This window comes from Monodelphis domestica, chromosome 4, assembly GCF_027887165.1.
Source record: "Monodelphis domestica isolate mMonDom1 chromosome 4, mMonDom1.pri, whole genome shotgun sequence".
In the NCBI taxonomy this organism is placed as follows: Eukaryota; Metazoa; Chordata; class Mammalia; order Didelphimorphia; family Didelphidae; genus Monodelphis; species Monodelphis domestica.
The window spans coordinates 332,589,763-332,612,014 of record NC_077230.1 but is presented as its reverse complement, the minus strand read 5'-3'; the positions used below and the strand labels follow the sequence as shown (position 1 = coordinate 332,612,014).

The 22,252-nt window shown below is 38.3% G+C and overlaps 1 protein-coding gene across 5 annotated transcripts in view; it reads left to right on the top strand.

Moving 5' to 3' along the window:
* ANKRD42 (ankyrin repeat domain 42) overlaps positions 1-22,252 on the top strand; it is a 175,765-nt gene that overhangs the window by 88,669 nt on the left and 64,844 nt on the right. For 4 of the 5 annotated variants that reach the window (XR_001622318.2, XM_056794905.1, XM_016421956.2 and 1 more), the window contains 3 exons: positions 2,024-2,199; positions 5,263-5,389; positions 11,831-11,972. Coding sequence is in view for 4 of the 5 variants with exons in the window: in XM_056794905.1 (XP_056650883.1) it covers positions 2,024-2,199; positions 5,263-5,389; positions 11,831-11,972 (445 nt within the window). In the remaining variant the exon portion in view is untranslated. Of the gene's footprint in view, positions 1-2,023; positions 2,200-5,262; positions 5,390-11,830; positions 11,973-22,252 lie in introns of those variants that run through there. The other variant, XM_016421959.2, reaches the window with a different exon arrangement.

The following is a 22,252-nucleotide window of genomic DNA, read 5'->3' as shown; positions in this document are numbered from 1 at the left end:
CTGAAGAGCAAATTCTCAAAATGCAATTAAGTGAAAAAAATGAACATAATTAGATGGGGGCAGCCAGGTGGTTCAGTGGTTTGAAAGTCTAGAGACAGGAGGTTCTGGGTTCACATGTGGCCTCAGGGAATTCCTAGCTGTGTGACCCTGGGCAAGTCACTTAACCCTCATTGCCTAGCCCTTACTACTCCTCTACCTTGGAATTGCTACACATTATTGATTCTAAGACAGAAGGTAAGGTTTTTTTGTTTTTTAATGAACATAACCATACAGCCTAGAAAAAGTATTTTAAATTTAAATCCTAAAAGCTTATAATAGAAAATTTAAGAAATTGTATTCAATATTATGAGGAAGTTGAAAAGCATATCTAAACTGACTGGCCACTGTGGGAAATGACTGTATAGAAGGGTACTTGGTTGGTTAGGACACATACCTGGGACTAGAGTCAGCTTACTTGGTGAGTTATTAGTTTCATTGCTCTGGAGAGGTTGCTTTGCTACTTCTTTCTCCCTACAACCTTCCTCTGATGAGAATTCAGCTTCATACAAGTGACACTGTACTATGGCCACCATCACAGAAGCTACTGGTTTGTCTCATCAATGGCTTTTTAAATGAAGTCTGACAAAAACATGTTCCTTTAATGAAACTTTGACTTTCTTCATTTAGTTAAACAACTGAAACTAAGCACCATTGTAGTGACTGACTTTCATTTATTAGCTTATCCACACATGTGAACTATCCCTCCCTGCTTCTCACTCCCTGTTCTAGAGATATTACAAATAAAGAGCCCATCCTAAATGAGCTTTTTCCTATATTCATTCATTCTTCCATTCATTCAACAAACTACATATGTACCCAACTACTATATGGGTAAGGAACCATACTCTCAAGTCTTTTCTAGTCTAAATGTATTTAGACTCAACTAATCTTCAAATGACATTGTCAAGTCTATTTATTTTTCTGGTCTTCCACCTCTAGTAGCACTCCAGATTGTCTGTCTGTCATTAAACATGGCACCCAGAAATAAATAGAATACTCCAGGATAAAACTGTGGCAGGATTGAATGGGCCTGGGCAGGTGGAGGTGGGGGCTGGGGTAAGAAGAGGGATAGGGAAATAACAGAATAGAGGAAGGCTGAGCTCCTTTCTATAGAACTGACCTTGGGTAAATCACTCCAGCAAGTTGGGTCTTAATGACATGCAAAATGACAAAGTTGAACTAGATGACCTCATTTGTTATCTTACAACATGGAAGGTCCCTTCTAACTCTAAAGTACTATAATCCTATCATAATAATTACATGGAAATCTATTATTCCACTTCTTTTAAATTTTAAAGCAATACAAAGTGCTTTGGATGGAATGGGGAAAGAAAATTTGAGGGGTTGAAGTCCAAGTCCAAGTCACTTCTAAAAGTGGGCTTAGAGCTACTTTTAGTATTTGGATTTGGAACAAATCCAAATTTCAGAGGTGGGTTTGATATCTGGGATGGAAAAAAGTAGGAAGGAGAGAGAGAGAGAGAGAGAGAGAGAGAGACAGACAGACAGACAGACAGACAGACAGACAGACAGAGACAGAGAGAGACAGGGTTAATCACTGTCATTTTGGTTTTCTACTGTGTTGTTCAATTACATTTTTTGGTTCTTTGTTCTACATGCTGTATGAAGGTATTGTGTTAATGCCTCATATTTTTTGGGGGGGAAAACCAGTATTAACATATATATTTTGTGGTTGTGCATTAGAATAGTCTCTCCCGGTGGTCAGTGTCTATAAAACTGTGGAAACTGCTTGGCCTTAAATATCCTTTAATTGTTCATGCTTTCCATCATCATCAGATCTGCCTTAAATTGTCATTGATTGTTATACTTTATCTTTGATTTTCTCTTCTAGTTGGTAGTCATGTGGAGAGCCTTAAATTTTTTTCAGTTAATTATATAGTGTAATTACTAGAACAGAATAGCAATTCTTCCTGTAATGAGGTGGATCTTGAATCACACCAGCTTGTGATTTTTCTTTCCTCTCCAGGTTTGCCCATTTGTCAGCAGTGTCACTTTTAGTGGGACAACAGAAATATGAAGTTGAAGAAAATGATAAAATTGATAACCAAGATGTGAAGTTTTTTGAAAGACATGGTGTTGAGGGAAGCACTGATGTAAGAGATGAATTATCTCAGAGTGAAGCTGAAAAAACAGATGCACGAAGTGAGCCTGCTTTCTTTATCTCAGTGTACTCTTTGTTATCATCAGTATTATTAGCCTTGAAGAAATACTATAACCAAGATCCTTTTTTCCTTTTTGATAACTGCTTTTTTTTTTTAACCCTTAACTTCCATCTTGGAGTCAATACTGTGTATTGGTTCCAAGGCAGAAGAGTGGTAAGGGCCTGTCAATGGGGTTCAAGTGACTTGCCCAGGATCACACAGCTGGGAAGTGTTTGAGGTCAAATTTGAACCTAGGACCTCCCGTCTTTAGGCCTGGCTCTCAATCCACTGAGCTACCCAGCTACCCAGCTGCCCCCTGATAACTGCTTTCTGCTTGGATATAACTCTAAGGAAAAATCATAGTTCAACCAAATAAAAAGTGTTTTGTACCAGTTGGGTGCACCAGTTGGGTGTATTTGGTGCTCTGGGAGGGATACAAAGATGAATAAGGCAGAGGACCATCATCCAAGAAGCTTAGAGTTTTTGAGGGGAAATACATAAACTTATTCTTCCAGTCATTCAACAAACTATATATGTAACCAGCAACTACATATGAAAGGGATTATGCCAAGTCTTTTCTTCTAAAAGACTTTAGAAAAACTGAATTAATTAATTCAAAATTTAAATAACAATGGGAGAGTTGTTGCATAGTAATATAAGATTAATTGCCACATGAATTTTTATAAAAGTTTAGAGGAGAGAGAAATCACCTGAAGCCGCATGGCTCAAATCTGGCTTTACTGGACCCAGAAGAATTGCATAATTTGGGTAGATGAAGGGAAAGGGTCCATTTCAAAGGATGTTATTCATTTATTTTCCCAAATATTTGAGAAGCTATTATGCCACACACACACACATACACACACACACACACACACACACACTTAGGATCATGCCATACCCAATTTAGAGAGCTGAAAGGAACTCTAGAGAACATTTGATCCAAGCCCCTGTTTTATGAATGAAGAAACTAAGGTCTAGAAATGGGAAGCAGTTTATGCAAAGCCATACAGGTTATAGATAACAAAGCCAGGATTCTACCCCATATTCTCTATTCTAAATCTAGAGCTCATTTTGAGAGTACTGTGGGGGCATATTAGGAATAAAGCTAAATTTTAAGTATCAGTTTCTGCATATTTCATCTTGTTTATATGCCATCATAGTTATTTTATAAAGTTTACTTTAAATATTACTTTAAAGGTTGCTGTGGTCAAAATGCTCTGTAAACCTTAGGATATCATATAAATGTGGACTGTCAGTATTATTATTATTATTATATAATATAATAAGGCTAAAGAGGGATAATGGCTAACAAATCATCCCCACAAAAGTAGCATTTGCTAAATAGTATTTGAATTCATAAAATTATACTTTATCTATTCATAATATATAAACTTTTTTACATTATTAAAAGAATTTTAGTCTTATGCTATTTGATTCACATAATAACAAACTCAATGATCCTTGTTAGGTCTAAATAATAATCTTTTTAAAAATTATCTTGTATTTTTTTATTTTTGGCTATTTCATTTTATGACCTTTCCTTTTTTTTTAATAAAGCACACCAGAGCTGTTTTGTTTCATTTGTTTAATAAACAAAAAAGACTAATTTTAAGTTTGAAAATATAAATTCAAAATTAGTGCTTGTAACTCTAATAATGTCTGTATTCAAATTCAAAATTAGCAAGCTAGTTAGAGAGAAACTTGCCACATTGGGGGACATTTCTGCACATCTGTTGCTCTAAATCATCAGAACTTTCTTTCTTAGTCTTCTCATCAGATCAATTTTTACAATCTCCATGAAATAGTTTCTTCTTGTTCAACTGGCAAATTTTAATTCTCAAGGAAAGCATTTGTCAAAACATCTGCTATCCCCCAAGTGATGGCATAAAACAAATATTATCTCCATCTTCCAGGTAAGGAAACTTAAGTCTGAGAGAATTTAGGTGACTTATTCTTTGATACTTAGCTAGTGAAGGATCAGAACTGGGAGAAGAGCTTCTGCCTTTATATGGCCACTCTGGGTAGAAATAAGTCATTTACTATTCATTAAGTAAGCAGGTGATAAATACCTATTGTGTGCCTGGCACCACATTAGCTATTGGAGATACAGAGCAACAAAACACTCTGCTCTCAAGTAGTTTACATTATCTTGGAAGAAAACAATATGAACACAGGAAAGTAATAATAATTATATCTCTCATTTACATAATGCAAAACATTTTATATGTACTCTCTCATTTGATTTTTCATAGCAGCCTTGTGAGGTAGGTATTGTCATGATTTCCATTTTACATATTAGGAAACTCAAGTTGAAAGAAGATAAAAGACTGCCAGGATCATGAAACCAGTAAATATCTGAGGAAGGTTTTGAACCAATTCTTTTTGACTTCAGTCTGGCACTTTATCTACTCTACAGGGAGTGGCTATGTGAGGCCCTCCACCTGCCTTTACAAGGCTTATGAACTATGGATGGTACAAAATCAGGACCCATTTGGTTTTGGGTCCATAGTTAGTTGACCCATGTATTATCCTATATTGCTTCTTAAGGAAATAGAAAACGGATACAGATAGGGTATAAAGTAAATATGTGTGTGTGTGTGTGTGTGTATAAGGAGTGAATATTAACACCTGGAAAGATAAACATAAGCCTCTTACAGAACTGAGCTTTAAAGAAAATCAGGGATTTTTAGAGGCACCAACCTTAGATTCATAACAGTAATGAACTCAGAAAAAATTCAGATAGTAATCAACTTTACCAAGGAGGCGTTCCAGGCTTGAACGCTAGAATACATCTGTATAGAAGGGTAAGACATGGATAAAGATCCCATGATGGAAATTGAGAAGAATAAATCAGATAGATAGGGAGAGAACCACAACAGAGCTGTATCACAAAACATTTCAGAAAGGAGAGAATATCCAGAAGGATTGTGGTAGTCAGCAGTTTTGAATTACTGCAGGGAGGTCAATAATAATACCATACCATACCAGGGGAGATAGCATTCTAAGGAAGAGCTTGTGGATCTTACCTAATTAATATTACAATGCCACATTTGTTTTGCAGTAAGAGCTTATGAGAAGGTTGTAGAATTGAGACACCTTCTAAATATTGCTGAAAGTAACTTTAAACAGCTGGGAGGGATAACAGAAGAAGACATAAAAAAGAAGAAAGAAGACCAAGTGTCTGAAAGGTAATGTTCCCCAGGGATAAAAAAAAAATGTTTTTGTATATGTAGCAGTCTACACCTATCTACGGAGAAGGGAAACAGAATGTAAAGATTGTCTTAGAAGAGAGCATGCTCAGTATTGTGCATGGCAATTAAATCCTTTGACCCTTGATCCCAGCTTCCCCCAGGTTAGGCTCGAAATCAGGTTTCTTGGTGCTCACCTGGCTGAGACAAACCACACCTATACCTTGTCATTAACCAATGGTAATACACTATGTACTCATCCCTATGTATTGTGCACATTTGCATCTCAATGGAAATAGGAGCTCCACAGAAGGCCAGATCTCTTACCGGCTCACCTCTCACCTATCTCTGTCTTTCCTAGAACTTATCCTCTGGCTAAGATCACTCTTTAACGTCCTCTCTCTATCTTTCCTTTTCTCTCTAAAGACCCTTCCTTATTATCATCCTAATTCTCTAGCCAGAGCGGTCTGGGTTTAGAGTATTCACTCTAAAAGACCGGTTTTCCTGTCGGCTAATCTCTATACTCCTATATCCGCATATTGTTAATTTAGGACTGCTTAGCGGTATCATGTCCTTGTGATAGCTAAGTAGTGGGGGGCTTTTCTGTGGAGCTCCATTGTCAGATACTACGTGTGTATCTGCCTGCTTCTTGTCCATCTCCTTGGCTGCAGTCCTTCCCCAAGGTCAACTTTCTATCTTTCCTTTCGTTGGAAGGCTGTGGGCTGGCCTTCCTGCTTTAGTATACCTTTCCCAAATACTAGCTGAGGACTTGTTGACCAGCATTTTTTTCCCTGTACCTACTAAAATATTAGATTTTATCTTTTCTGTTTTTCTCACACTTCTAAAGCTTTTTTTTTTACCCGTTAACATGTAATATCAAATTTCCCTCACACTTATAATAAAGGATAAGAATCTGACATTTTTCAAGAACTCATCTAACCTCAAGTTATAATATAGTGTGGCCTTACTACAGTTTGGGGGATAAAGATGTGAATAACCCTGCATAGTGATGATGGGGTACCTCCTCTATAACCAGAGACCCACCCCAATCTCTCTTGGTTCTCTCCACCTCCATCCTGCACCTCCTACCTGCAGAGGGTATACCATGATACTATCATTCAGTTATCCTTCCCCTTTCCACTTCCCTACCCCCATGCTCCTCATTTCTCATTGTTCTGCCCTGATCTGGTTCTTTGTCCTATGGCTCATTGCTTATCCTTCCACCCCCAATAATTTCTGGTGTAAGAGGGTTTCATCCATTGTTCAGGTAGGTGATTGTTTTATGTCCTGGCAGTTCTAAATCCATGATTCTGATTGTTGCTACTAGAGCATGAGAGGAATGATCTTAGCAAGGGTAGTGAGTCTTTCCTCATTATTGACTCCCTTCTCTTCTAGTCAGAGTAGAGGCAGAAGGAAGGGGCTACAAGGTCCACTGCTTAGCAACTTTCAGTTTCCTGAAGGAGAATATGACCTGTTTTAATACAAACCTTGGTAAACCAAGATGGGTTGTGTTAAAGTTTTTTCCTCCTATCTCACTTTGTGCTTTATAAATCTTTTCACACTTTAGGTGTTACTTATCTCTTCCTTGGACTCCTAATATCCTCCCAGTTTTTTCTGTTGTCAGAGAGGCCTTCAAAAAAGGGAGCTGACAAATTTACTAGTGAAACTTACATTACTGATAAGGATGAACAGTGTTTCTTCATCAAGGAGTATTCTGGCATTTAAAAAACAAGATTGTTTCTGAAGATAAAGGTCTGAGCTACTTCACTAATTGTGAAGACTCGATTGGAGGAAGTTGGTAGAAGGAATTTTGGGGGGTGGGAGGTGGGGCTGTAGGGCCTTCCAAATTAAAAACATCCTATCTACTTTGTGACTTTTCTAACTGTGGTTTTGATAAATTGAGGGTTGGCATAAGAAATTAAACAGGAATTTTGGGGGAGTTTTGCAGAAGCTGCAGATGACATAGAAAAAGTTTAGGAACTCAGAAAGCATAAAATATGTGTATAGTATTGTACAATGCCAACAAATTTTATTAAAAAAAAACCCTTACCTTCTGCATTAGAGTCAATGCTGTGCATTGATTCTAAGGCAGAATAGTAAGATCGAGACAATGGGGGTTAAGTGATAGCTAGGATGTTTCTGAGGTCAAATTTGAACCCAGGACCTCCTGTCTATAGGCCTGGCTCTTAATTCATTGAGCCCTGTCACTGCCCCAGTTATATTTTATCTTTTAATGCCATAAGTATATATGATTTATTTTTTAAAGTTAATGTAAAAAGTTAAAAGTTTATGGAAAGAATTCAGAAGCAAGCAGGTGATATACAAAAGCTAGAAATACAGAGATCTTAGAAAGTTTAATAACCTGTAAATGCATATCAACACCCCATAAAAAAAAAAGAAAAAATCCACACTACTTCTTTGGTATAAAGGGAGGGCCAAAAAAATTATACGGATTTTCTAGAACTCTAGCCCCAAGATATGGAAGGGACACCTCTCTTTGAAGTCACTTCCTGAAGGGATTCTTTCTTCCTAGTTGTAGGCTCAGATCTTAGTTCAAGGATGTGAATTTCAGAGAAGTCTCTATTTAGAAAATGTACTTTATTGTTGTTGGTAAAGATCAGTATTTTCAGTAAGATCCTGTTATCAAATAGGAAACTTTTCAAAGTATTTTACATGAGAGAAGTACTTTCCTAGATGATGTATATAGATTTCAATTTCCAGCCGAACCTTTATTTTTAGATTCACTAACTTTTTGATAGAATTTCATGGAATAATATGAATAGCCCTCATTTATTTATTTATAAACCCTTACCTTCTGACTTAGAATAAATTCTGTGTACTGGTTCCAAATCAGAAGAGTGGTAAGGGCTAGGAAATGGGGGTTAAGTGACTTGCCCAGGGTCACACAGGAAGTGTCTGAGAGCAGACTTGTACCCAGGATCTCCTGTCTCTAGGCCTGGCTCTCCATCCACTGAGCCACCCAGCTACTCATTTATGTAGAGCTTTAAGGTTTACAATGTATTTTTTTCACAACCCTGATGTAAATGATTTTGAACATGAAACTCCTTCTGATGTTTTTTCCCTAACACCTCCTGTCCTCTCTGTCTCTCTCTGTCCCAATCTCCCTTCCTCACTCTTCTCTGCCTCTCCATGTACACACATACACACTCACACACACACACACACACACAATGTCTATACTTGTATATGGACATGTAGGATATGAGAACAGAGAGTAGGAATTGTAGCATTTTTGTACCATATTCCTAACATGTGTAAGAGTACCTTGGACACCCCAAGTGCTTAATAAATGCATGTCAATGAATGGATTATTTGATAGCAAGGAGGTGAGGTGATGAGAAAAGAATGGGAGCTCACCTCCCCTTGATGATGCTCACAGCTGATGGCCAAACAAAAACCTTGTAAGTGGGGGCAATGTTCACCCAGGACAAGGAGAACACCTTCTTCCAGCAATAGCAGGATGGGGGGGGGCTGACCTCTCTGAAGCTTGGGGGTTGGGTAGAGCAAGAGAAAAAGATCTTAACAGTTATCACAGCAGCTTTCTTTTTTGTCAGCCAGATATGGTGAGGTTGGAAACGTGCTTACAAAAGAACAGTAACGCTGCCATCCCCTCCCCCCTCCCCCCAGTGATAGCTAACACACCAGACAATAAAGGCAGGCTTGAGTATTGGCCTTGATCTAATTCAAGATTTTGTCTCTCCTCTGAGCTCTAGTCATGCACCACTTATTGGATATTTCTAACTTGGTTTCATACGGGTATCTTAGACTCCACATTTCCATAACAGAACTCATTCTCTCTCTCTAAAAATCGCTCCCCTTCACGTTTTTGTCCAGGGCTCTGACTATTTTTCCAGTCACTCAGAATCATTTTACTCATCATTCTCCCTCATTTCACTATTTAGTAAGTTGCCAATTTTGTTGATTCTACCTTCAAGACCTTTTTTGTGTGGTTCTCTTTTTTTTCTAAGATGACCATTATCCTAGTTTGGGCCCTTTTTACCTGCCTTATTATTACATACCTCCTAATTGGTTTTCTTGCTTCAACTTCTTCCCTTGTCTTATCCATTTTACACATAGTTGCTAAAATGATATTCTTGAAGGATGGAGCTGATAGAGTACCCTACTCAGTGAACTCCAGAGGCTCCTGTTATCCCTGATTTCAAATATGGGTTCCTCTGTTTGGCATTTAAAGCTCTTCACAACTTGGCACTAACCTAGCTTTCCAGCCTTATTATATGTCACTCCCTTTCATATATGCTTCAATTGAGTGAAAATGGTCTTGCTATTTACTGCCCTCACTTTGTGGCTTTTTCCCCGTGATTGGGAATGCTCTGCCTCACCTTGACCTTGTCCAGTTGCTAATTTTCTTCCCAGATCTACTAGGCCACCTGTTCCTGATGACTCCAGCTGCTAGCACCTCCCCCTGAAATTGCTTTGTATTTATTTATTTTTAAGTCCCTTACCTTCTGATGGTAGGGCTAGGCAATGGGGATCAAGTGACTTGCCCGGGGTCACCCAGAAGGGAAGTGTCTGAGACTAGATTTGAACCCAGGACCCCCCATCTCTAGGCCTGGCTCTCAATCCATTGAGCTACCCAGCTGCCCCCTAGCAGCTTCCTTTTTTAACTAATTATTCTTTTTAAAACAACAACAACAACAACAAAAACTCCTTCCCTTCCCTCTTGGAATCAAACTGCATATTGGAGGTTAAGTAACGTGCCTAGGGTCACACAGCTAGCAAGTTTCTGAGTTCAAATTTGAATCCTGGACCTCGGGTCTCTGGGCCATGTTCTCTATCCAGGAGCTACCCAGCACCCCTGCTTCCCTTGCCCATTAGAATGCAAATTCCTCGAAGATGCTAACTGTTTGATTGTTTTTTTGTAGCTCCAGTGCTTGGTACAGAGAAAGTACTAAACAGATGCTCATTGATTGATTCAAGATGAAATTCAGTCGAGATCCACATAATTTTTTTTTCCTAAAAAGGTCAAGATGGGGCATATAGGATCAGGCACAAAAGTGACAGGGGGAACTCGTGCTCTCCTTGTTAGCCCTTGTGACCGCAAAGCTGGTTTAGCCCCGGGGAGGCAGGCCTCTCGGGGACCCTGTGCTCTGCTCCTCACACCTTCTCTGGGGTTTTGGGCACAGTCTTTGGTTTGCAGAGTTTAGGGAGGACACAGATAAGTTGGGGAGCAGCTAAAGGACACCAGATGGCAGGAGCCTCGATCCACTGGGTCACAGAAAGGTGGTTGAAGGAGTTAGAGTTGTTTAGGCTGGAGAAGCAGGGTAGGACATATCTGTGTTCAGCTGAAGACATTTCATGTGGAGGAGGGAGTAGGCTTGTTTGGTTTGACCACACAAGGTGGATTCAGGAGCAGAGGATAGAAGATCGAAGGATAGTGCTTGTAAGATGATCAGTTTGGGTCTAGGGGGCAGCTCAGTGGCTCAGCGGACTGAGAGCCAGGCCTAGAGATGGGAGGTCTTGGGTGCAGATCTGGTCTCAGACACTTCCTAGCAGTGTCACTGTGGGCAGTTTAACCCCAGTTGTCTAGCCCTTCTTGCTCTTTTGCTTTCAAACTGATACTTAGTATCAGTTCTCTAGATGGAAGGTAAGGGTTAAAAAAAAGTAGTAGATCTAGAATCTACCTCAGAGGTCAGGTAGTCTGACCCTTTCATTTTACAGCTGAAGAGAGGGTCCAGGGACACCAAGTGATTTGATTTGTCACATGGGTAGTATAGAAGATTTGAACTAGGATCATCTGGCTTCCTTGATGTCAGAAAGAACTTTCTAACAATTAGAACTATCCAAAAAGTGAAATGGATTGCTAGGGAGATAGTAAATTACCTCTCATTAGAGGTTTTCCAAAACCAGGCTGATGATTTATTGGGTATTGTGTTATAGTGGGGATTTCTCTTGGAGTATGAAGTGCAATAAATTGTTGAAATTCTTCCCAAATCTAAAATGTTGTGACTTCTTCCTAGCTGAATCATAACAGATGAATTCCTTTCCTTCCTCTTTGGACTGTGATCAGTATTTAGGTTACACCAGTTACCCTAATGTTTTGGTGAGAAACCCTAGGCAGGGGTTCTTAACCTGTAGGTTTGTAAACTTGTTTTAGAACCTATTTTGATAACTATTTCAATATAATTAGTGTTTTTAATGGTCCTACATATTTTATTTCAGCCATTTAAAAACATTCTCAGAAAGAGTCCATAGGCTTTGCTCTGCCAAATGGGTACAAGATACAAAAAAAAAAAGACAAAGAAACACCTCAAGGAAGTCACCAGCAGTTTTGGGAGAAAGGAGCAGGAGGCAACTTGTGACCTTCCTCCCTGCTGCATCCATGAATCCCTGTCTTTCGCACACAAGTATAGTTCTGTGTTGTCTGTAGAAGTAAGTGGTTTTTGTTTATGTTTTGGACAGGGTGATCAAAGAACTTCAAGGCCAGTTGGAAGGTGAGCGATTACGTAGAGAGAAACTGGAATGTCAGCTGGATGAATTCAGAGCGGAGGCTAGTCATCATAGAACCTCTTTGGATCACATGCGCCTCAGCAGTGTTTCCGTGGTGAGCTCATGTTGAACTCATTTATATTTCCCATAACGAATTAGGCAAAAATCACTTTCATGGCATTGTAATATGCTTTGTGGTTTTCTCTCTCTTTTTTTTATGTGAAAACTTTAATTTTTTCCAATTATATGTAAAAATAAGTTTTAATGTTTATTTTTATTTTTTTAAACCCTTACCTTCCATCTTGGAATCAACACTTTGTATTAGTTCTAAGGCAGAAGAGTGGTAAGGGCTAGGCAATGGGAGTTAAGTGACTTGCCCAGGGTCACACAGCTGGGAGGTATCTTACTAAGGCCAGACTAGGACCTCCCATCTCTAGGTCTGGCTCTCAATCCACCGAGATACCCAGCTGCCCCCTTAACGTTTATTTTTAAAAAATTTTGAGTTCCAAATTTTCTCTCTTCCTTCCCTCCTTGAGAAGGCAATTTAATATAAATTATACATGTATAGTCATGCAAAACACATTTCCATATTAGTCGTGTTGTGAAAGAAAATACAGACCACCCCCCCAAAAAAAACACCCCAAAATCCAAGAGGAACAAAGTAAAAAAAAGTATGCTTTGATCATTATTTAGACCCTATCAGTTCTTTCTCTGGCAGTGGATAGCATTTTTCTTCTAAAGTCCTTGGTGTCTGATCATTGTGTTATATTAAGAATAGCCGGGGGCAGCTGGGTGACTCGGTGGATTGAGAGCCAGGCTTAGAGATGGGAGGTCCTGGGTTCGAATCTGACCTCAGACACTTCCCAGCTGTGTGACCTGGGCAAGTCACTTAAGCCCCATTGCTTAGCCCTTACCACTCCTCAACCAATACATGGTATTGATTCTAAGATGGAAGGTAAGGGTTTTAGAAAAAAATTAGCAAGTCATTCTTAGTTGGTCATAGGATAATATTTTTGTTACTGTGTACAATGCGCTCCTCGTTCTGTCCACTTCCCTGTGTATCAATTCATACAAGTCTTTCTAGGGTTTTCTTTTTTTTTTTTTAATTTTATTTAATTAAAAGATTTAGAATAATTTTCCATGGTTCCAAGACTCATGTTCCTTCCCTCTCCTCCTCCCACCCCCTCCCATATATAATGCACAATTCTGCTGGGTTTAACATGTGCCATTGATCAAGACCCTTTTCCTTTTTATTAGTATTTTCACTAGGGTGATCTTTTAGAGTCCACTTTCCCAGACATAGCACTACTGACCCATGTGATCAAGAAGTTGTTTTTCTTCTGTGTTTCTTTTCCCACAGTTCTTCCTTTGGATGTAGATAACATTCTTTCTCATATGTCCCTCTGAATAGTTCTGGATTGTTGCATTGCTGCTAGTAGAGAAGTCCATTACATTCGATTGTACCACAGTGTATCAATCTTTGTGTAAATTGTTCTCCTGGTTCTGCTCCTCTCGCTCTGCATCACTTCCTGGAGGTTGTTCCAGTCTCCATGGAATTCCTCCACTTTATTATTCCTTTGAGCACAATAGTATTCCATCACCAACATATACCACAATTTGGTCAGCCATTCCCCAATTGATGGGCATCCCCTCGTTTTCCAATTTTTTGTCACCACAAAGAGCACAGCTACGAATATTCTTGTACAAGTCTTTTTTCCTTATTATCTCTCTGGGGTACAAACCCAGCAGTGCTATAGCTGGATCAAAGGGCAGACATTCTTTTGTCGCCCTTTGGGCATAGTTCCAAATTACCCTCCAGAATGGTTGAATCAATTCACAACTCCACCAGCAATGCATTAATGTCCCAATTTTGCCACATCCCCTCTAGCATTCATTTTTCTAGGTTTTTCTGAAAATATCCTACTCATCATTTCCTATAGCACAATAGTATCCTATCACAGGGTAGCTAGGTCACAGATTGAGTTCTAGGTCTGGAATTAGGAAGACTCATCAGCTAAGTGGGCACACCACAGCTGGAGTAGTGTATTCAATTCTGGCTGCCCCATTTTAGGAAGGACCTTGATGAAACAGACTGCCTTCAGAGGAGGGTGATCAATATGGAAGAGGAATTTTAGATCATATGGAGAAGAGAAGATTTTGGAGACAATATGAGAACTACCAAGTGGAAGGAACTTGTTCTGCTTGGCACCAGAAGGCAAGAGTAGAAGGAAATGGTGGGACTTTTGGAGATAGATATTTAGGCATAATGGTAGGAAAAATTCCCAAACAATTAGTTATTCTAAAGCAAAATGGGATGTCCTAGAAAGTAGTGGTTCCTTTTCACTAAAGATCCTCAAGCAGAGGCTAGGGGAACACTTTTAGAGGCGTATTTTAGCGAGCATTCCTGTGGATGAAGTTATTGATTGGATTAAATATCTTTCAAAGCCCTCTTTAATGGTGACATTCTATATGTCTCTTTTGCCATGATTCTGTAATTTTTTTCTCTTGATCAAACAGGTATTTAAGAGAAAGCTGGTGGTCTCTGCTTCTTTTGGCAAGCTTACTTATAGCTCTTTAAATGTTATGTACTACTAAAAAAAGTATTACAGTTGAAGAATAGTTGTAGCCTACTTAGATGGTACCAGGTTAACTGGTGTTGCTCAATCAATTCTCATATCAAGGTTATAAGATAAGCTTTCATTTTTCACTCAGTTCCAAAATTTAAAGAAGAAAAAAACAAACCATCAGATAATTCTATAAGACTTGACTTCTCTCAGTTTACTTCTTTGGGTTTAGGATTTTACAGTCTAGTACCAATGTTATGGGATAGTTGCCATTGTGGTGAGCAAGACAGAAGTAATAACTTTTGTTTTTCTGGTCCCCACTTTTATTTGAGTTGAGTTACTACTTCCCTCTTTCCTCTTAGGATCATAGATTTAGAGCTGGGATGGATCTTAGGGCTTATCAAGTCCAGCCTTCTTATTTTGTAGGTAAGGAAACTGGGGCCCAGAGAAGTTATGACTTACATAATTTCACACAGCTAATAAGTACTTAAGGTTTGAATTTAGGTCTTTCTGACTCCAAGTCCAGTACTCTATCCATTACTCAACATTGTCTTTCTAGGTTAGTTTCTCTCTAGTCACTCACTCTGCTTCTACTACTAGAAGGAATGGTTTTCCTTTAAAATTTGCTAGGATCAGGAGGAATTGCTGAGGCTTTAGGATCTCTCAGGAACAGCCTTCTCCAACCAGCTAAAACCATTAACCATTTTGCCTAGAAGATCTGGGTTTAGAGATTTCTCCCTGTTCTGAGAATGTATAGACTATAAGAATCAATAATTCTCCCCTATTTAGCATCATATCATATTCCAGGGAATTCTCTCTCTCCCTCTCACCATCCAGAATTAGAAAATATTCATTTCTACCTTCCCCTTTTTTCTTACTGGGGCACCTGGCCAGTTTGCCCTGTCTTGTCTTGCCCAGGATTGTGCTCTTGACCTCACTCTTTTCTCAAAGCTTTTGCCCTGCACCCTCTCATAGGATTAGATGAAGGCTGGCTTATTAGTCAGAGTCCCAGTGAGCAGCATCCCAGGTATTGGGGGAGTGGGGTGGGTGGGAGGAGGGACTCTGGAAATTTCAGTTTTACAGTATACATATGTATACATTGTCCTTATACATAAATTTAGATCCAAGTAGGTGGGATTCTTTTTTTTTGTAAAGATAATTTATTTGACCAATTACATGTAATAATAATTTTCCACAGAAGTTTTCTGAAGTTATATGATCCAAATTGTCCCCTTCCTTCTCTCCCCTTTCCCAGAGATGATAAGCAATTCTATTTGGGTTATACCTGTATTATCATGCAAAATATATTTCCATATTGTTCATTTTTAAGAGAATAAAAATATAAAGCCACCCCCCCCCAATAAAAACAGAAATAAACTAAAGTGAAAAATCATTTGCTTTGATCCAAACGTTCTTCCTGTGGTGGTGGGTCACATTCTTTGTTATCATAAATCCCTTAGAATTGTCCTGGATCATTGTATTGCTAAGAGTAGCTAAGTCTATCATGGTACTGTACAATATTGCTATTATTGTAGTCAGTGTCCCAGTTCTGCTTATTTCACTGTATCAGTTCATGTAGGTCTTTCCAGCTCTTTCTGACATCAGCCTGTTCATCATTCCTTATAGCACAATAGTATTTCACCATCATATACTGCAATTTGTTCAACCACTCCCAGTGGACATCCCTTTAATTTCCAATTCTTTGCCACCACAAAAAGGCTTGCAATATACATTTTTGTACAAGTAGGTCCTTTTTTAAAAATCTTTTTGTAATACAGATCTAGTAGTGGTATTACTGGATCAAAGGGTATGTACAGTTTTTAGTCCTTTGGCCAGAGCTCCAAATTGCCCTCCAGAATGGTTCGATCAGTTCACAGCTTCACCAACAATGCATTAGTGTCCCAATTTTGCCACATCCTCTTCAATATTTATCACTTTACTGTCATATTGGCCCATCTGAGAGGTATGAGATGGTCCCTCAGAGTTGTTTTAATTTACATTTTTAAGAGTTATTTAGAACATTCTTGCATATGATTATTGATAGCTTTGACTTCTTCATCTGAAGATTGCTTGTTCATATCCTTTTACCTTTTGACAATTGTGGAATGGCTCATATTCTTTTAAATCTGATGTATTTCTCTATATATTTGAAAAATGAGACCTTTATCAGAGAAATTTGTTATTAAAGTTTTTTCCTTTGTTATTGTTCTTCTAATCATGGTAAATTGGTTTTGTTTGTATAAAAGCTTTCTAATTTAATGTTCTCTGTCTCTTGTTTGGTCATATATTCTTTCCTTCTCTAAAGATCTGCCAGGTAAACTATTCTTTGTTCCCCTAATTTATTTACGGTATCACCTTTTATGTCTACATCATATATCTGTTTTGACCTTACCTTGGTATAGGGTGTGAGATATTGGTCTATACCTAGTTTCTGCCATATTATTTTCTAGCTTTCTCAGCAGTTTTTGTTAAATGGTGATTTCTTATTCCAAAAGCTAGGATCTTTGGGTTTATCGAACACTAGATTATTAAAGTAATTTATTCCTAATCTGTTCCATTGATCTACCACATTCTATTTCTTAGCCAGTACCAGATTGTTTTCATTATTACTGCTTTATAGTACAGTTCAAGATCTGGTACTGCTAGGCTACGTTCCTTTACATTTTTTCCCATTAGTTCCCTTGATATTCTTGACCTTTTGTTCTTCCAGATGAATTTTGTTATTATTTTTTTTTGTTCTATAAAATATGTTTTTGGTAGTTTGGCATGGCACTGAATAAGTAAATTAAGTTAGGTAGAAGGCACATTTTTATTATATTAGCTTGGCTTATCCATGAGCAATTAATATTCATATAATTCCTGTGTTTATCTTGGTAAATAGATTCTCAGGTATTTTATATTTTCTAGAGTTATTTTAAATGGAATTTCTCTTTCCAACTCTTGTTGCTGGATTTTGTTGGTAATATATGGAAATGCAGATGATTTATGTGGGTATATTTTGTATTCTGCAACTTTGCTAAAGTTATTATTTCAATTAGCTTTTTAGTGGATTCTCTAGCATTCTTTAAGTATACCATTGTATCATTTGCATAGAGTTATAGTTTGGTTTCTTCATTGCCTACTTTAACTCCTTCAATTTCTTTTTCCTCTCTTGCTAAAAATAACATTTCTTCTTTTGCTAAAAATAAAATTTCTAGTATAATATTAAATAATAGTGGCGACAATGGGCATTTTTGCTTCACCCCTGATCTTCTGACTTATTCCCATTGCAGGTTATACTGATGGGTTTTAGATAGATACTACTTATCATTTTAAGGAAAAGCACATTTATTCCTATGTGTTTTCTTTTTTTAATTTTTATTTAGAATATTTTTTCACAGTTACATGATTCATGATCCCCTCCCCCCCCACTCTACTGCCCCCTCCCAAAGCTGAAAAGAAGTTCCACTGGATTTTACATGTATCATTGTTCAAAACCCATTTCCATGTTATTAATTTTTTCTGTAGAATGATCCTTTAACATCAAAAACCTAATCACATCCCTATCGCACTATATGATTGAGCAAATATTTTTCTAATGCATTTCTGGTTCCACAGTTATTTTTCTGGACGTGGATAGCATTCTTTCTCCCAAGTTCCTTTAAGGGAGGAAAAGGGGTTAATTATATAAAAATGTTGGATTGGATTATATTTAAAATAGGGTCACCATGAATTTAATTTATTCCAAAGAGATTTATTTACAATTTATTTACAAAATATAGAAAGAATGAAATAGGAAATCCTAGAGAGGATAAGGTAAGATATCTAGCCTAAGCACTAAGTAATTTACTCCTGGCTCCTGGCTCAACCCGAGCAGGGAGAGTTAGTCCTTAGCTGGCCTCGGCTCTTGTAGCTGAGGACCTAAGGATATAGGGAGCCTCTCTCAAGAGGATAAGTCTCTCTTGAGGCTAGTCTCTTCAGAAAAATCCAACAGTTAAGAGTCAGCTTTTCACTCACCATATGTCAGTCCAAAGGAAGAGACTTAAGGACAGTCTCACCAGGAACAGGGTCTCAGGTCTAGTCAGAAGATTCTTCTTCAGCCTCCACTTTATAATAGAGGCATGGGGAGAGAGAGAACTTATAAGCCAAGATGCAGGGACCGGGGCTGAAGATGCAAGGTTGGAGATCTAACTCTAGCTGTCAATGAAGAGAAGATTCCAACGGAATGTTCCCAGGAGTGGCAGTTGGGGGTTTGCTGGCCACACTGAGAAGAGAAACTTGGCATTTGGACTTGGTCTCTGTCTCTCTGACTCTGGGTAGTTGAAGCAGATAAGAAAAAGAAACTTGGCTTTTGAGTTGGTTGTCTCTTGAAGAGAGTTGAGCTGGCCAGGAGAAACTTAGAGACTTTGAACTTTGTTTCTTTTTGGGGTTAAACTGAGAGACCTTACTGATTTTTTGTGAAGAAGAAAGAAGATTTTTGAAAAGGCTGCTGTCCTCCATCTCCCTGTCTTAGAGTCACAGTTTATGACTGGAATACTTCCTCAAACCTTCCTAAATTTATCCCCATAGTTTAGGGAAACCCTCATTCCTCTTACCTCAGTTTCCCATCCTGTTATCACAATAAACCCCTTACCTGAGAAAGAAAACTAGTATCTATTATAGTTCACTAATGGGGGAGGGAAGAATTGGGAGGAGAGGGTGGCAGGAGGAGAGAGTTGGTTAAGGGAGGGAGTGAGGGAGGAAGGAGGTTAGGAAATAGATTGAAGAATCAGCTATCAGTAGGGATCAGCAGGCAAACCCCAGAGTAAATCCCAGAACAGTCCCCTGTGTACCAGCATCCCTGTGTGGTGGCATCCCTTAGCATTTCTTATTCCTACCTCCATTACAAATAAGCAGCTTCAGGTCCCCTCAGCAGTTCTCTCTAGTCACAGCCAGAGAACAGCAGTCATTGTAAAAGAAACAGTTTTCCCCTCAATTTACCTTCTCCATTTCAACTAGAAATAGTTTCCAGTTAGTTTACTTTTTCTATTTCAACTTCAAGTAGAATTCCAAGTAGAATTGACTCAGGAAGTTGTGATTCCCTTTTAAAGACACTTTCTTTTGTGTCACTTCCTGTGCCTTCCCCTAATTTTACATCTACCAATCACAGTTGAAGCCTTGCTTTAAGATTGCCAAGGGGCAGTTAGTTTAATCCTGATTCATCATCCACTATTGCACACGTGGGTCACATACCTCCTCCACTCAAGTGTGAATGGGGTGTTTACACCTTTGTTGATTAAATCTAAAAATGGGCAGGGGAGTTAATTGAATTTTCACATTCCTCTGGATTGTCCTGAATCATTGCATTGCTGCTAGTAGAAAAGTCCATTACATTCAATTGTGTCACAGTGTATCAGTCTCTGTGTACAATGTTTTCCTGGTTCTGCTCCTTTCACTCTGCATCAATTTGTGGAGGTCATTCCAGTTCACATGGAATTCCTCCAGTTCTTTATTCCTTTCAGCACAATAATATTCCATTACCATCAGATACTACAATTTGTTTAGTCATTCCCCAATTGATAGACACCTCCTCATTTTCCAATTTTTTGCCACCACAAAGAGCACGGTACATTTTTTTGCACAAGTCTTTTCCCTTATGATCTCTTTGGGGTACAAACCCAGCAGTGGTATGGCTGGGTCAAAGGGTAGGCATTCATTTAAAGCTCTTTGCTCATAGTTCGAAATTGCCCTCCAGAATGGTTGGACCAATTCAGTGTATTAGTGTCCCAATTTTGCCACATCCTCCCCAACATTTATCACTTTCCTTTGCTGTCCTATTGGCCAATCTGCTAGGTGTGAAGTGGTAACTCAGTTGTTTTGATTTGCATTTCTCTAATCAGGAAGGATTTAGAACACTTTTTCATGTGCTTATTGATAATTTTGATTTCATCATGTGAAAACAGTCTGTTTATGTCCTTTGACCATTGTCAATTGGGGAATGGCTTGATTTTTTTTATTTTTAGTGTTTTCAATAGGAATGAGTGTTGTATTTTGTTGAAAGCTTTTTCTGCATCTATTGAGATAGTCATGTGATTTCTGTTAGTTTTGCTATTGATGTGGTCCATTAAAATTGCTGATAGTTTTCCAAATATTCAACCAGTCCTACATTCCTGATATAAATCCTGTCTGGTCACATTGAATAATCATTGTGATATATTGCTGTAGTCTCTTTGCTAGTATTTTATTTAAGATTTTTGCATCGTTCTTCATTAAGGAAATTGGTCTATAATTTTCTTTCTCTGTTTTTGATCTTCTTGCCTTACGTACCATCACCATATTTGTGTTATAAAAAGAATTTGCTTCTTTGCTTATTTTGCCAAATAGTTTATATAGTATTGGAATTCGTTGTTCTTTAAATATAGTAGGTGGGTTTCTGCCATTGATACCATTGCCATATGAGATGGAAATGAGGTGTGATATATAACATACCTCTGATGAAGTTCCACATGTCTGTTTGCCAGATCTCAGGATAACTTGAGAAGCATTATGTGTAATGGAAAGAATGCTGGGCTTAGCCTTAGGACACCTGCATTCCAATCCTGCGTCCAGTTGTGTGACCTTAGCTCAATTCACCTAAATTTTCCATGTACTCTGAGCTGCATTTATACTTTTATTTGTTTATTTATTTATTTTAAAGCCTTACCTTCTGTCTTGTAATCAATACTGTGTATTGGTTCTAAGGCAGAGGAGTGGTAAGGGCTAGATAATGGGGGTCAAGTGACTTGCCCAGGGTCACACAGCTGGGAAGTGTCTGAGGCCAGATTTGAACCCAGGATCTCCTTTCCCTAGGCCTGGCTCTCAATACTGTGAGCTATCCAGTTGCCCCCTGCTTTTATACTTTTAGACAAGCCATGTCGAATACACATCTTTCATAGATACATTACTCCTCATATCAAGCCCAAATCTACCCCTCATCCTACAATTTCCAAGGCACCTTTATGCTGTGCCAATACCCTTCTTCCTCCCTCCATGATCCTGCCATGCTTGGAAAGGATGTACTTCATTATTTGCCCTGATTCCCATTAACACTCCTGCTCAAAGCATTTGTCTCTTGCTGCCTCTGTCCTACCTGCATTGTCTTTCTCTGTTAGATTGTGAGCTCCTTGATTGCAGGAAGGGTCTTCCTTGCTTGTATTTGTATCTCTATAAATCTATAGCACAGTGCCCGAGACACAGTAAGGGCCTGAGGCAATGTGCTTTCTTTCAGGTGTTCATTCAGCCATATTTATGCCTCCAATGTATGAGGGCAGGGACTGCCTCACTTTTGTATTTATTTATACCCCAAGAATCTAGTATAGCATTTAGGTGACTAAAGTTCCCAAGTGCTTATTGGTTTGATTGATTTGGGAGGTCCAGACTTTGTGTCTCATATTAGTACTCTATGACTTAATAATTTTTATTTATTAATTTTTAATTTTAATTAATTTATTTTTAAAGTATTTTTCCATGGTTACATGATTGATGTTGTCTCCCACTCCTCTTCTCTTCCACCTCCTGGAGATGAGAAGCAATTCTATTTGCTTATACATATCTTATTACTCAAAACCTATTTCTATATTATTCATTTTTGTAATAATCTCTTAAAACCAAAACCCCAAATCCTATACTCATATAACCAAGTGATCAGTCATATGTTTTTTTTTTCTCTGCATTTCTATTCCCACATTTCTTTCTCTAGTTGAGTTCTTTCTCATAAGTCCCTCAGGATTGTCCTGGATCATTACATTGCTACCAGTAGCAGTCTATTACATTTGGTCATCCCATAATGTTTTGGTTACTGTGTACAGTGTTCTCCTGATTCTGCTCATTTCAC